We start from the raw sequence: 14,929 nt of genomic DNA on the forward strand, positions 1-14,929 counted from the left end.
CTACTCTTTGTTCATACAACATAATTATACTTCAATATAAATGAAAAGGGTAATTCTTATAAATTTATTAATTTCGTTCAATATAGATGTTCATATCAGCTTTGTAATCTAATTTCTCAACCATTAAGATTGGAGCTGGTATGGGTTAATTTTCTTATAAAAATGATGTCGCTTTAATTTGTAAGTGGAGGAACACGTCATATTATATTTCAAATTTTACGATTTCATTTTTGGTCAATAATAATAATTTTGGGTCCAATATTAGGTCAACTCATAGATACTTTATTGTGACCACTTAATGCGAAAATTCGATGAATAATATTCCAAATTCTATGTGTATGTTTGAAGTCAAATATATGGAGCAACTAGCTGATCAATTTAGAATGTTTCAATTTTCAATTTCAAATTTATACAAATAATTAAAAATTGGTCAAATTCATTTGGCCGGCTAGTTAATGGATGGCTATGGAAGAAAGAGAGAGACCATTAAAGTATAGGAGTACTATTTTTAATGTAATACTCCACTTAAGAGTAGTATTAATTATGTGACTCTTTACTAGTGTCTAAGGAATAAATATAATTACTACTCCATATTATGCTATCATGAATGATTAATTGTAGTATATCTATAGTATCCATAGGGGTTTAGGCATGTGGATTTTTATATTTGTTGGTATAAATCAATTTAAACCTGTCACATTGTATCACAACTTCAACAAATTCCATTAATTTTATGTAAAATAGATTAAACTAATTTCTTTTTTTGGGATTAATACATGTCTGATCACTGATGTGCTGGCATTTGATTTGAAATATTCATGTGATCTATTTAAAAAATGTATTATTGTGTATATAAGACATACTAGTGAGCATCTGTATTTAATTGTGATTAGCATATGAATTAATGTCTAATTAAACAGGATCATGTGTGTGTTACTTTCCCTTTTCTTTTAGACAGTGAAAGACAAAATGGCAATAGCTATGCATGTTCTATAAAGCATATTTCATGTGATAATTGTTTTCTCAAATACTTTACTTTGTAATCATATACTATATCAAGATTCATATTCACTGCATTTTCGGTATAAAAGTATAGGTAAATTTGTTATACTCGTTAATTCATATTCACTGCATTTTCGGTATATAAAAGTATAACTCATTTCTAATATAGTGAATGATATTATCATTTTATACCTAATATAGGAACCTTTGCTATTGTTAATATATTTGTAATCAAATGAACAACTACAAATTTACGAAATGATGTTTGGTATAAACAATTGAATCACAATGATAATAAATTCAAATATATATATTAACCATGTGGGCTGCAAGATTGATACATATGATGTTATACTTAGGTTGCCACGTAACTGTTATTTACTTTGTTGATCTTTAAGAGTACTTTGTTGTATTTTAGCACTACAGGTCTTGACGGGTTGTCGGGCTCTATTCGCCCTATTTTGCTTTAAGTGTCTTTCATTCATAAAAAACATTAATTAAATATGTATTGACATTAAATATTTTCGTGTTGACATCTATAACGTAGATTGTTCACATAGTTGTTAGCTATCAATTTAAGAAAGTTATCAATTGATCATATCTTTGAAACAGAAACTGTATCTAAGAATCTTATCACCAAGAAACATGCATCGAACTTAATGTATTACAACTATTAAAATAACTCAAGTAAATATAGGTTTAACCCCTTTTATTCTTTCATTAATTGGCAGAAATTTAAAAGGGAAATAATAATTAATGTCTTTATCAAATGTGACAACACAATAATGTGTGAGGCTTGCAACTATATATATATATGACTTGGCCGGTTTGGTCGGTCGATTGTGGCCGCCACCACATTACCTTTTCAACTCATACAAATTGAAGTTTTCTATTTCAATATTTCATTCTTTTAATTTTATATAAATGAATAAATTCGTTTGACGTGAACAACTTCACTATTTTCTCTTTTTTATTGTTTAAAAGACTTGAAATGAAGGAATTTTCTTTGTGTCAACAATTGAATACCACACCTTTTTTTAGGTGAATTTTTGGATTATAAAATACTAAGGGCGAAGGTCCAAAAAATTGAAATAATTAAAAGTAAACGACAAGAAGGTAAAATAGCACTACAATTCTAATTAAATAGTAGTACTATTTAATAAATTACAAAAATAAAAAAAATGAAGCATTTTGGAAAAATAAAATGATTTTTCCATTACATATAGATAAGCAAATATATTTGCAAAACTAATAACAAACGCTATGAATAAAGCATTTTAAGACCCAAGTTCTTTTTTGTGGCGGGTCTATTTTTCAAGAACATTGAGTCCTTCGACATTCAACTTTTTTTAGTTTTTTTTTGGAATTTAGTTATAGTAATTCGACGTTTATATATTCAGTGGAGTCCTCTAATATTCGTTTCAGTACATACTTTTATTTATGTTGGAACTAGGCTTTGTTTTGTGACAACACAATTATTTGATTATACTATAAATAATTTTATTTTACAAATTTTCATTTTATTTATGTATTTAATTTAAAAACCCTTAATACAACAAAAGAGGTGTATGTTTATATAGTATAATTGCACCTATATTTTTTTTAATGTATAAGAGTTTATGATTTTATTAGAAAACACTTTTTTAGAATTACATATGGTATATTAAGATTACGCCGCACACGTACAGAACTAGTGCTAACAATATTTGACACGACACATAATCTGACATGAATCCATACGAAATTAATGAGTTTATGTCAAGTTTTAATGGGTTCTTGTCCTTATCGGGTATTAATTAAGAATCCGATAATTTCGGATTGGATACTGATAACCATTAAGAAAGTAGGAGTATATTATTATTATCTTCATCATTTTTGTAATTTTTTTTATAAAAATTATGCTTTACTAATTCTTTAAATTCTTATAAATAAATCTTGTAAACTGGATTTTTTTTTTATCATTCACGTAATATCATGTTTTAATCGTGTAATACCAGTTCGGGTCGTTATCGTGTCATGTCAACCCACATTATATCATGTCGTGTGCGATCGTATTCGAGTTTGAAGGTAACAGATCGAATTCGTGTCCGGGTTGACGGTTTTCACAATAGGTTGAATTCGAGCTAAGCTTTATTAGATCGAAACGTTATCAGGTTGACCGATAACAACCCAGCGCACACGAATTGCCACCACTAAACATAACTACTATACCACACAGATTAAGAAATACTCCCTCCGTCCCATAGAAATAGGCACGAAAGGGAGTACTCCCCCTACACGAAAGCACAATCAAGTGAAATACACTACATCACACCCGAGTCAGACTACTGCTACAGTGCTACCAAACAAGATGAAAATACTCTGCACATACACAGGAACGCATCCAATATTTCTCATTAAGCGGATCCAGAACTCGAAAACGGAGGAGCGCAATATATAGTATTAGCTTGATTTAGTACGAACGTAGCTATTTTTTTCGATGTTCGAAGCGACGACAGAGGCAAACATTGTAATTTTACATCCCGATAAGGCAAAATTGTAATTTTATTTTATGTCAACTTAGCTACTTGAATTATACCTCGTTGCCGTATCTTCACTTATTTTAATCATTAAAGCTGCCTACATATAAATTTCACATATGTGACATAAAATCATAAATGCAAATACCCCAACTAAACCATGGCAAATCAAAATCAAAATACACACACTCAATTAATAAAAAAATTAAAAAATAAAACTGTAGATTTGAACTAGTTGCAGAGGGCCCGCCCACCACACCCCTCTCCTTTCTCACTATTAATTCCAAAACTTTAATCACCATTATCTCTCTAAAACTCCACTCTCCCTCTCTCCCTCTCTCTCTCTTCAACAAAGACAGCGCAGCGAAATCAGCTCACCACTCCTCTCAGGCAAGCTCTCTCCTCCTTCAATTTCACCACTTGATCTGTTTATTGTTGATTGCTTGAATCTGTGTGTGTTTGTGTGTGTGTGTGTTGATCGATTTGATCGTATTATTCTGATCTGCGCCATCGGAAATCTGTGCTGGCAATCGCCGATCGCCCGATCGTATCGATTCCGATTGCGATTTTGCTTGATTAAACACGCATCGATCGTTTTTGCTGATGATTATTATCTGATTAAAGCTTCGATGATGAGGTTTCTTAACTGTAAATTGTTAGTGGAGAGAATATACAGCTGGGCCGTAACGCCAAATTTTATATAAAAATGACTTTACATGTACTCGGAAATGATGTGTGAAGATGCCGTTTTGATGAAAAGCGGTTGTCGTTTACTCATTTTTCATTTTTTTAACAAAAGTAATCTTATTTTCTATTTCTATATTGATGTACTATTCTATTAGTTTAATTTTTTACTTACTTGATAAGGAAAGTAATAATTGTCTTGTGAAATCAAAAGTTACTCCCTCCATCCCAGATAATTCGGGTCATTTTGACTGGGCACGAGTTTTAAGAATTGTAATGAAAAGTGGGTTGAAAAAGTTAGTGGAATGTGAGTCCTACCTTTATATATTAGTTTTATAATAAAATGTTAGTAGGAATGAGTTAGTGGAATATGAGGTCCACTACCAAACATGATAAAAGTGAAATGAGACAAATTATGTGGGACAGACCGAAATGGAAAATTGGGACGAATTATTTGAGATGGAGGGAATATTGAAATATAAATTACAATATCAGTATTATTGTAATAAATAATTATTACTACTATATTGCTCTCAATAATAATCTTGTAGTATATGATTTTTATAATTATATGTTATACCTGTTGTTGTATATTATTATATCTAATTAACTGAATTTGTATTTGACAATTTTAACAATTTTCATATACGAGATAAATAATACTACTATATCAAAAATAATATTCTCATAATTCTTAGAAATCATATTATATAATCATACTAATGTCTATAATCCTATATAGTATTCTCCAACTATATATATTGGCAAACTAAAATAGCGAGTCTGGATTTGAGAGTTGAGACGGTTGATTTAGGAAAGATTAAACTATTGATATTTTTTAGGGGAAAAACTATTGATAAAAGCAAAATATATTGTTGCAAATTTGCGCCCATTGTTTTGTCAGCAGCCAATTTCGTCGTGATCGTGTTTATCACCGAAGCAACATGTAAGTTGAGATATATATTTATTTAATATTTTTCCTTTTTATCTTATTTTGTACCCACTTTTATATTATAAAAACATCAAATTAAAAAAAAATGTTTCCGGCAAATATTTAGGAAAAATGTCATCATTTGGAAGGTAGGTGCGCTCGAATTTTCATTCATGATTTTGACCCTTGGTTGCTTTTTGTGGGTAATAATCTATGTGGAAAAGTATAGTGACTCGCATTTCTACTTTTTGTTATTTCATTTAATTCATTTTCGTTTAACTCAACTTTCTTGTTAAAGGTTAAATCTCCCTTGATTTACTTCAATAACTAATAACACATGATAATATATTTTTAATCTCTTCTTCTTCAAACTATTTTAAATCTCCCTTGATTTACTTTCTCTTATTCGAACAAGTATATTTTACTCCTAATATATTTTTCATAGATATGTGATTTTATATCGTCGATTTCGAGAAAAAAAAAATGAAGCACGAAAGTTTTGGACATCTCTTCTTTTAATATATTGAAAGATGTGATTCATTATCAATTAAATTAAATATGGAATAAAGATAGTGACTTTATGTATACTCTCTAAATTTGTCACCTAATGTTATACTACCTCCGGTCCCCCAAATTTTGACACAGTTTACTATTTCAGTCCGTCCCCCAAATTTTGACACAGTTTACTATTTCCGTCCGTCCCCCAAATTTTGACACACTCATTTTTTACTATTTTTTGGTAGTGGACTCCGTATTCCACTAACTCATTCCTACTCACATTTTATCATAAAACTAATACTTTATAACTAGGACCCACATGCCACCAGCTTCTTTTTCAACTCACCTTCCATTACATTTCTTAAAATCCGTGCCGGGTCAAAGTGTGTCAAAATTTGGGGACGGAGGTAGTATAAGTAACTGAAACATACATTGTTAGTTTTATACGTTATCTTATAAAATTTCCTCTATGTTTTATGGTTTTTATAGATTAAGGTCCATTTCATCCAGTCATGGCAGAGGAGGCGCTTACAAGTCAGGAAATCCCAGCTGCGAAGTTGGTTGAGGAAGCTCAAAGCAATGGAGTCCCCATTAAGGTAAAACTGAACGATCATGGCAATTGGCAAATATCGATTATAAGCTCGGATTGATCATTTATGTTTTCCAATTCAACTTCAGATAATTGAAGAGAACGCAGATTGCAAAACAGAGGAAGGGAAAAAAGACGAAGAAGCCGCCATGGAAGGAGAATTTGTCAAGGTGGAAAAGGATTCCGAGACAGATTCTGTCGCGGAGAAAAAACCGGAAGCATCTCGTGAGTTGCTTGAAGCTCAAGAGAGAGTCAAAGAGCTCGAAGATGAGCTGAAGAGAATCTCCGATGTGGTTAAAGAAGCCGGAGCTGAAAACATGTTCCTCAAAGACAAGCTCTCGCAGACAGAAGAGCAGCTTCGAGTAACCAAGGAGAGTCATATTGAGATTGCAGTCAACAACGAGAAACTGGTGGAGGCTGAGGAGAGGCACAAGGAGCAGCTCAAGGCGTTGGAGGAGGAGCTGAAGAGTCGCGAAGACGAGAAGAAGGAGCTGGCTGATGTGAAGGAGTCGTTTGATCGTGCCAGCCTTGAGCTCGAGGCCTCTAGCAAGAAGATCGAAGAGCTTCGGGCGCAGTTGGAGTTATCGTCCGGAGAAGCTAAGAAGTTTGAGGAGTTGCATAGTGAGAGTGGTTTGCTTGCTGAGTCGGAGGGGAAGAAGGCGTTGGAGCTCGAGAGGCTGCTTGAGGCAGCGAAAGCTAGTGCGAAAGAGACGGAAGATGAGCTGAAGAGCTTGTCCGAGAAGGTCGATGAGGGGAAGAAAGTGGAGGAGGAGCTCAAGAGGTTGAGAGATGAGCTTGATGCTGTTCGGGGAGAATTGGAGGTTTCGAAATCACAGGTGGAAGATGTGGAGAAGAGGCTAGCGTCGAAAGAGGCTCTCGTTAGCGAAACGACACAAGAACTCGAGCTTGCAAAGTCTGCCGAATCTGCAGCCAAGCAACAGATTGCCTCGCTCGAGACTTTGCAGGCCGAAAGCGTGGAGAATCTCCAAGTGAAAGCATCCCAGCTTGAGGCTTCACAGTCGGAATTGAAGGAGGCTGTTAATGCGAAGCTCGAGGTTGAAGAGCTGCTGAAAGGCCAGGAGACGAAGACAGTCGCCTTGCAAGAAGATCTAGAAAAGCTGAGCAAAGAGAAACAAGCACTGGAAGATGCTGTCTCTGATCTCACTAGCAATTCTGTTCAGTTGAAGGAGCTGTGCAACGACCTCGAGGCGAAGCTGCAGCAGTCGGACGATAATTTCTGCAAAGCGGACGCTCTTCTAGCAGAAGCAGTGGCGAACAGCAAAGAGCTCGAGGCGAAACTCAAAACCATCGAAGAGCTTCACACCGAGTCTGGTCATGCTGTAACAAGTGCTAAACAGAGAAACGTGGAGCTCGAGAGCACGGGGGAGGCCTTGAGGGCGGAAGTTGAGGAAGCGAGATCGAAGCTCAGTGAATCCGAGACCAATCGCATTGCTGCAGAACAGAGGAAGGTCGAGCTAGAGCAGCTACTAAACTTGGAAGAGTTGAAAAGCCATGACTATCAGAGGGAGTTGAGAGAGTTATCTGAGAAACTAGCTGAACTTGACTCTGAGTTGAAGAAGGAAGCAGGAGAGAAGCAGCAATTAGGCATCCAGTTGCAAGAATTTCAGGCCAAGATAGCTCAACTGGAGTCTGAATTGAGCACGTCCACCGCTCGTACGTCTGAGCTCGAGATAGAATTGAAGAATGTCACGGAAAAATGTGTCGAGCAGGAGGGGCGAGCAAACACAATTGATCAGCGCCGCGTTGAACTTGAGAGTTTGATCCAGGCATCTGATTCAAAAGCAGTGGAAGCTGGGAACAAGGTCAGCGAGTTCGAGTTACTTCTCGAAACAGAAAAGTATAGGATCAAGGAGCTTGAGGAGCAAATAGCCTTGCTGGAGAAGAAGTGTGAGGCTGTGGAGGCTGAATCCTCGAAAGGCAGCCAAAAGGCGTCTGAACTCGAATCCGAACTTGAGGCAGTCCGGTTGAAAGCATCATCCCTAGAGGAAGCACTTCAAGCATCCACGGAAAAGGAAAAGGAGTTGTGTGATTCCATTAACTTAACCACAGAAGAGAACAACAGCTTGAAGGATTCGTCAAGAGCCTTAAACGAAAAGCTATCCGAGGTTGAGAATCTACTCAGCGTGCTGCGGGAAGAACTCAGTACCTCACAACAGAAGCTGGAGAGCGTTGAGAAGGATCTAAAAGAAACTGAGTCGAGGGAGGCTGAGGCTATCGAGAAGCTTAAGCTGGCCGAGGAGCAGCTGGAGCAAGCGGCTGCAAGAACCGCAGAACTTGAGTCGTCTCATGAAACACTATCGAGGGATGCAGACCTTAAAATGCAGGAGGCAGTTGCCAGTTTCTCAACCAGAGATTCGGAGGCGAAGGCCTTGCATGAGAAGGTGCAGGATCTCGAAAATCAAGTGAAAAGTTATCAAGTGCAGCTTGCAGAAGCAACGGAGAAATATGAAACCGCAAGTGTAGAGCTCGAAGATATTTTATCGAAGTTGGCTTCTTCCGAAGACACCAATGAAGGGCTGAAAGTGAAGATCCTTGAGGCGGAAGGGAAAGCTGAGTCGTACGTCTCAGAGAATGCAGAGTTATCCGAAAAGAATGCGCAGCTTAGCGAGAAGGTTCAAGAACTTGAAGAAAAGCTAAATGTTAGTGTTTCTGAGAGGGAAATCTCCTCACAGCAGGTTGCTTCTCACTTGAGCAGCATCACTGAACTGACTGAGCAGCACTCGAGGGTCACCGAGCTTCACTCTGCAGCTCAAGCTCAGTTGGAAGAAGCTCTAAAAAAATGTAGTCTAAGAGAGTCGGAAGCAAAGGAGCTGCACGAGAAGCTTCAGGCTTACGAAGAACAGGTGAAAACTTACGAAGCACAGGGTCAAGAAGCTTCGGCACTTGTGAAAAGCCGCGAACTAGAGCTGGAAAGTATCCTTGTGAAGTCCAAGGATTTGGATAGTGAACTGGAGAGAAGCTCTAGCCAGTTTAAGAAGGAGATCGAAGTGCTAACCGAAGCAAACTCAAAACTCACTCATGATCTGGCTTCCGTTCGAGCCGAGCTAGATGATTTACTTACGAAATTCTCTGTTGTTTCATCGGAGAAAGATGATGCAGTTAAAGAACTAGATGCTGCTAGGAAAGAAATCGAAGAGCTGACTCAACGGCTTGCTTCCGAAGGCCAAAAGCTGCAATCACAGGTTTGTTTATTTATCAAACTGATATTTCATTTAAACACCTATATGACTTAGCATCTCTTTTTTCAGATATCTTCTGTGATGGAAGAGAACAATTCGCTTAACGAGAAATTCCAGATCTCGAAGAAGGATCTTCAAGCAATCATAGTACAACTCGAAGAGCAACTGAAGGAACAGAAATCGAACGAGGGTGCATTGAACGCTAAGGTGGAAGCTCTCAGCTCTGAAGCTCTCCAGAAAGATGAGCTGCAGAATCGTCTCAAGGAGATCGAAGAACAGTTGGCGACTGCAGAGGCGCGGTTAAAGGAAGAGGTGTGATACATCATACATCACTCCATCTCTCAACTTTTGTTTTAATCATTGAATTCTCATCCTTTTCCTTGCTTGATAACAGAACAAGATGGCTTCCGAAAACAACCTGAAACACGAGGCTGCTTTGAAAAGTTCGTGTGACGAACTTGAAGCCAAGAGAAAGGAAGTAGAGCTTCTGGAGAGACAAGTGAAAGATCTTGAGCAGAAGTCTCAGCTTGCTGATGCCAAATCTAAAGAAAAGGTTATATTCTTCGTCACGTTATTCTGTTTCGTCTTTGTTTACCTCAGAATTCTTTGCATTCTTACTGACTATGACTCGATGCAGGATACCGGAGCAGCCTCGGAACACAAGGACGAGACCATAAAATCGCGGGAAATAGACCTGTCCGCGGCCACTCCTTCGAAGAGAAAGAGCAAGAAAAGGTCGGAGGCGGCGGCCTCAGCTCCAGCATTGTCCTCAGATGCACACAGTGAGGCATCACTTGGATTGAACTTGAAGTTCGTTTTAGGTGTGGCTCTTGTCTCAATCATCTTTGGCATTATTCTTGGCAAAAGATATTGAAATGTGGAGTTTGTGGTTTGGTGTGTGGTTTATGTGTTAATTTATAAATTTTTGGGTTTTTTTTGGCTACATTCATTTTAACATTTGATTAGTTTGTTATTTGTAGAGAAGTACTGGTTTTTGCTTTTTTAATTTTGGTATTTTCTTGATCTTGTAGTAAGTCAGGATTATTGGTTTTTCTTTAGAATCCTGACTGTATTATGGAAAGGAGAAGAAGTGTGGTCTCTTTAGCTATTTACATTTTCTTTTCAATTATGCTTTGTTATTTTCTCTCAGTGATTCTCTACTTAATTCAGTAAACAATAATTCATTACTCCCTCCGTCCTGCTTTAGGAGTCCCGGTTGAGTCGGACACATGTTTTAAGAAAAAAGTGTTTGAGTGTGTAATAAATAAATATTGTAGTGATGTTGAGACCCACTTTCAATTGAATGTCCAATAAATAAATGTTATAGTGGATGTTGGGGCCCACTTTTAACACTTTGTAGGCATTTTTTATTAATTTATATCAATCGAAACTTCTAAAGCGGGACGTCCAAAATTGATCAACTGAAACTTCTAAAGCGGGACACCCAAAATTGATCAACCGGGACTCCGGACGGAGGGAGTATATCTCAAACTCATGTGATTTTTTTTTTCAATATTTGTACATTCATGATGTCACTTCAATGGCACGAAATTTAATTTGAGAACATAATTCTGTCAGGTTTGTGTACGATCACATGTCACTCTCAAATTCTGTAATCATAATTTTGGGATCTGTGAATTTAGATTCTGGAATAAAATTTACTCTCTCTCAAAAGTACAAAAGAAAAATGAGATGCGAGTATATGACTAGGTAAAGTGAATTAACTTTGATCATTGATGTTTAAATTTTATGCTTTATAGAGCCAATGGATGATAAAAGGTACTGTACACATTTCAAACAAAGCAAAATTAGGTCGTACCATAGCAATATAGCATTCAAATTGCAATATTCTCCTACGCATAGCTAAAAAGTCATCTAAACATATTTCACTTTTTGGTATTTTGGGGTAATTTGTTGCAATTATTAGACGCCAATAATAGGGGGTTACGAATTTGTTTTTAAGGATCACAAGTTGCATAGTCCTTTAAATGGGTAAAAATATGTGGCCAATAGAACTCAAAAATGGGTAAGAAATTGAGAGATAACCATAAAAATGTGACATGATTAGATATACACATATAGACTATACAAATTAATGAAACTAAATGATTATATGTTAATCCTCTTTATTTCATCATGAAAGAATAGTACTCCATTTTATGATCACAAAATGAACAAATATGTATAATTAATACTATAAAAAAATAAAATAAAACCAACCTAATTCACATCCAAACCCCGATCACAGCCGTCCGATCGAGCTAATCGGACGGCTGCCACGCGGACGCTGTCAGCAGCGACAAATCCTTCCACCCGAGCTTCAAGCACCCGTTGTCCTCCATCATGGTGTACCCCTGCCACGGGAACATCCCGAGGAGGAGGTTCGCCTGGGTGGCCGGGTTCCCTGCCAGGGAGACCGGCCGAAACCCTGCCCGCACGAGCTCGTTCCCCCACCGCTCCACCTTCACCTCCCCGGTCCTCTTCGGCCCCCCGACGGCCACAATGTTCCTAATCTCACAGCCGAGCAGCCGCTGCTCGGCCGTGTGGCGCTCCAGGCTCTCCGCCTCCAGTCCGTCGCCCAGCGCGTCGAACAGGGCGGAGTAGTAGTGGAGCGCCTCGACGAACCTCCCCAGGAAGCCGCCCCCGTGGCCGAGGTCCTGCTCCACGACGGTGATCAGTCTGGGCCTGATCATCGCCAGGAGCCGGATGGTTGTGACGTCACTGCCAGTGACGTCATACAGGCAGTGGTGCATCCAGTGCACCACTACCGTCTCGCCCGATTTGATCCCCAATTGGGACAAATCTTTTATGTCCCCTATTTTCCCTTCCAGTGGATTGAACTGGAAGGGGATGTCCAGGGCGGCGGCGAATTCGGCCAGGCGCCGCCCTGTGGAGGACAGGAGCTCGGCCGAGGGGCCGAGCCCTGTGATTCGGAAGGATTTGATTTTGTGGGGGTTGGAGGCGAGGATGTGGAAGAGGGCGGGCCATTGGAGGCCGTGCATTATGTCGAGGTCGATGACGTGGACGTGGTCTGCGCCGTCGACGGCCAGCTGGATGGCCTGGTTGGCGGTGAAGTGGGAGAATTTGATGAGAGGGGTGATGGAGTTGAAGATTTGGAGGGCGGAGAGGAGGGAATTGGAGAGGGGGTGGAGGGGGGAGTAGGTGCCGAGGAAGGAGGAGATGATGCGGGAGGAGAGGGCGTGGGAGAAGTAGGCGGCGACGCGCTGGGAGGAGGAGCCGAAGGGGGAGGAGAGGTGGGAGATCTCGGGGAGGAGTTGGGCGGCGTCGTGGAGGTTGTCCACGGCGACGCATTCGGCGCATTGGAGGAGGAGGCCGAGGAGGTGGAGGCCGGAGGAGGAGTTGTTGGGGGAGGAGCCGGAGGAGGACATGGGGCCGGAGGTGGAGGGGTGGAGCATGATGGAAAAGAGGAATGGAATCAAATAGGGAGGGCTATTGAGTTAAAAGGGTGAAGATGAGAAGTTGACAAAGCCTTACACTTGTGCCCGATAGGTGGCAGTCTGCTCATGGTGGTTGTGGGATTCGAATACCCGCCGCTCATTGTTGATCTCCACCTCTGGAGCCAACTGAGCTAGCTCGTGCGGGCAATTGTTGATGATTAAGTGATAATAGGATTAGTGGTTTTTCAATTTTATTACAATACATTGTGATAATATCATCATTTTTTCTGAATTTGTTACAAAATTATCATCTTCTATCCATTCGTCACGATGTCTCATCCAAGTCGACTTCAATATTTTTTATTCGAATTTATATATATTACACTTGATATGGCAAACTTTTTAATAACAAAAAGTTTTGAGGTGTTAATAATATAAAGTGGTGACATTATTGCACTGGAAAATGTCAAGATTTTAAAATTATTGAAAAAATCCTAGATTGTGTGTGAAGAATTAATTAACAAGTACCCCTAATAATTATCAATATTTGGGGCCCTAAATTGATAAAATCCTAGAAAAAATAATTGTGTGTGAAGAATTTGATTTTTGGTCAAGCAAACACATAATGAAGATGATGGAATATTTTTAGAATAAAACTAAAACTTAATTAGTACTGTCGAATAATTTGATAGTTTTGACATACTATTAGGGGTGTAACTTTAAACCCCTCCAACAATGCCTATGAAGAAGGAAAATAAAATTAGGACATCATCTTTGTGCTTTGTGGTTATCAGGAATGTTGTCTTATTTGAATCTCATTGTTATTTTCTTGGCTATGATTTGTCTTTGATTTATACTATTACTATACTAGTATAAAATTGGATATTGATGCCACTCTAATTTATTCATATTCAACTTAGTACTAATACTTTATTTTGCCTTTTCCTAAGATCCAAATAAATTAAATAGTAGTACATAATTTTGGCCGTCCGATGTACGTCACTCCAAGTCGGCTACACTCAATTTGTAAACTAATAATCTTTTGTGGATTCATCAAAAGATTTTGGTTATAGAAAATTGATCTATTATTTTACCATTTATATGTTTGAGCATGCAATGGACCTTTTTTTTATATATATAAATGAAAAGGGTTCCTAATTTAATCATTAATCTTATCTCTTTCTCGTTTTCCAAAAATTTAAATATTGTTCTTCCAATTTTTCTTGTAAATAATTAAACTACTTGCAATGAGAAAAGTATTTATATATAGGGTATCAAGAATTGTTTTCTACCTACATCATTTTTTATATGAAGTTGATTATATGATGCAACAACCTTAATTAAAATTATATTTATTCCAAACAATAACTATACTAATGTAAGGTCATGTACTATTTTTTTATATGTTCAAAATAAGCTTGAGATATAATATCGCAATGAGATATGAATTAAGATATTATGGCACTACCTTCACCCATAAATTTTGGGTTAGGTTGCCCATATTAAATTTTTAATTAAGTACTCCTACAAATTTTAATATTTGTAAGTGGGAAGTAACATACTGACATATGTTAAGTTCATTTCAAAGATGCATGTGTGCTTTAAAAAAATAAAGCAGCTAAAATTTGGTAGCATAATCTTTTAAAAGCTCAAATTATTTCGAATTCTCGAGAAAGTAATATTAGCACTTAAAACAAAGAAAATAATGGAAATTTTTTTCCTCTTACACATCGAACTTGATTTGAGTAAATATTGATTTTTAAAATTTTATTTTTCATTTTCTCTCAAAAAAAAAAAGCTAAAGACACTTCGAGATTTAATTGTTTAAAATAGTGAAAGTCCAAGGTATGGCCCAATGGGCTGCTTTCAAATAGTGTTCTAGGCCCATTAAACCATCACCTACCGCCTCTCTTTTGTCGTGTGTTCAATTGTTCGATATTAACTTGTTATAAAATTGTTCGATATTAAATTGTCTAATGATTATCATATATTAATTATATAATATGAAAAATAAAGTCTTATAAATCAAGACTGATCATACACAACATTATTACAATATTAAGTAACGGATATCTAGTTAATCGAACAACATTCACAAAACTTAACTT

General features: G+C 37.5%; 2 protein-coding genes across 3 annotated transcripts; one reads left to right on the top strand and one right to left on the bottom strand.

Annotated features, from left to right (window-relative positions):
* Positions 1 to 3,782: 3,782 nt before the first annotated feature.
* Positions 3,783 to 10,549, top strand: LOC125186986 (uncharacterized). 2 transcript variants are annotated; one of them, XM_048083481.2, is made up of 6 exons: positions 3,783 to 3,911; positions 6,124 to 6,230; positions 6,313 to 9,426; positions 9,493 to 9,735; positions 9,818 to 9,976; positions 10,061 to 10,549. In XM_048083481.2, the coding sequence occupies exons 2-6, from the start codon at positions 6,147 to 6,149 to the stop codon at positions 10,295 to 10,297; spliced, it is 3,837 nt and encodes a 1,278-aa protein (XP_047939438.1). In that variant the 5' UTR covers positions 3,783 to 3,911; positions 6,124 to 6,146; the 3' UTR covers positions 10,298 to 10,549. The 2 variants fall into 2 exon arrangements, with proteins under 2 accessions (XP_047939438.1, XP_088914403.1); XM_089058277.1 differs by lacking the exon at positions 3,783 to 3,911 and adding an exon at positions 5,048 to 5,151.
* A 970-nt stretch (positions 10,550 to 11,519) lies between these two features.
* LOC125186374 (GRAS family transcription factor) lies at positions 11,520 to 13,036 on the bottom strand. Its single transcript, XM_048082733.2, has one exon. It carries the CDS (start codon positions 12,837 to 12,839, stop codon positions 11,685 to 11,687), a length of 1,155 nt encoding a protein of 384 aa, XP_047938690.2. The 5' UTR covers positions 12,840 to 13,036; the 3' UTR covers positions 11,520 to 11,684.
* Positions 13,037 to 14,929: the final 1,893 nt, after the last annotated feature.

This window comes from Salvia hispanica, chromosome 5, assembly GCF_029641045.1.
Source record: "Salvia hispanica isolate PSC_SH4W2 chromosome 5, Shi_PSC_v1, whole genome shotgun sequence".
In the NCBI taxonomy this organism is placed as follows: Eukaryota; Viridiplantae; Streptophyta; class Magnoliopsida; order Lamiales; family Lamiaceae; genus Salvia; species Salvia hispanica.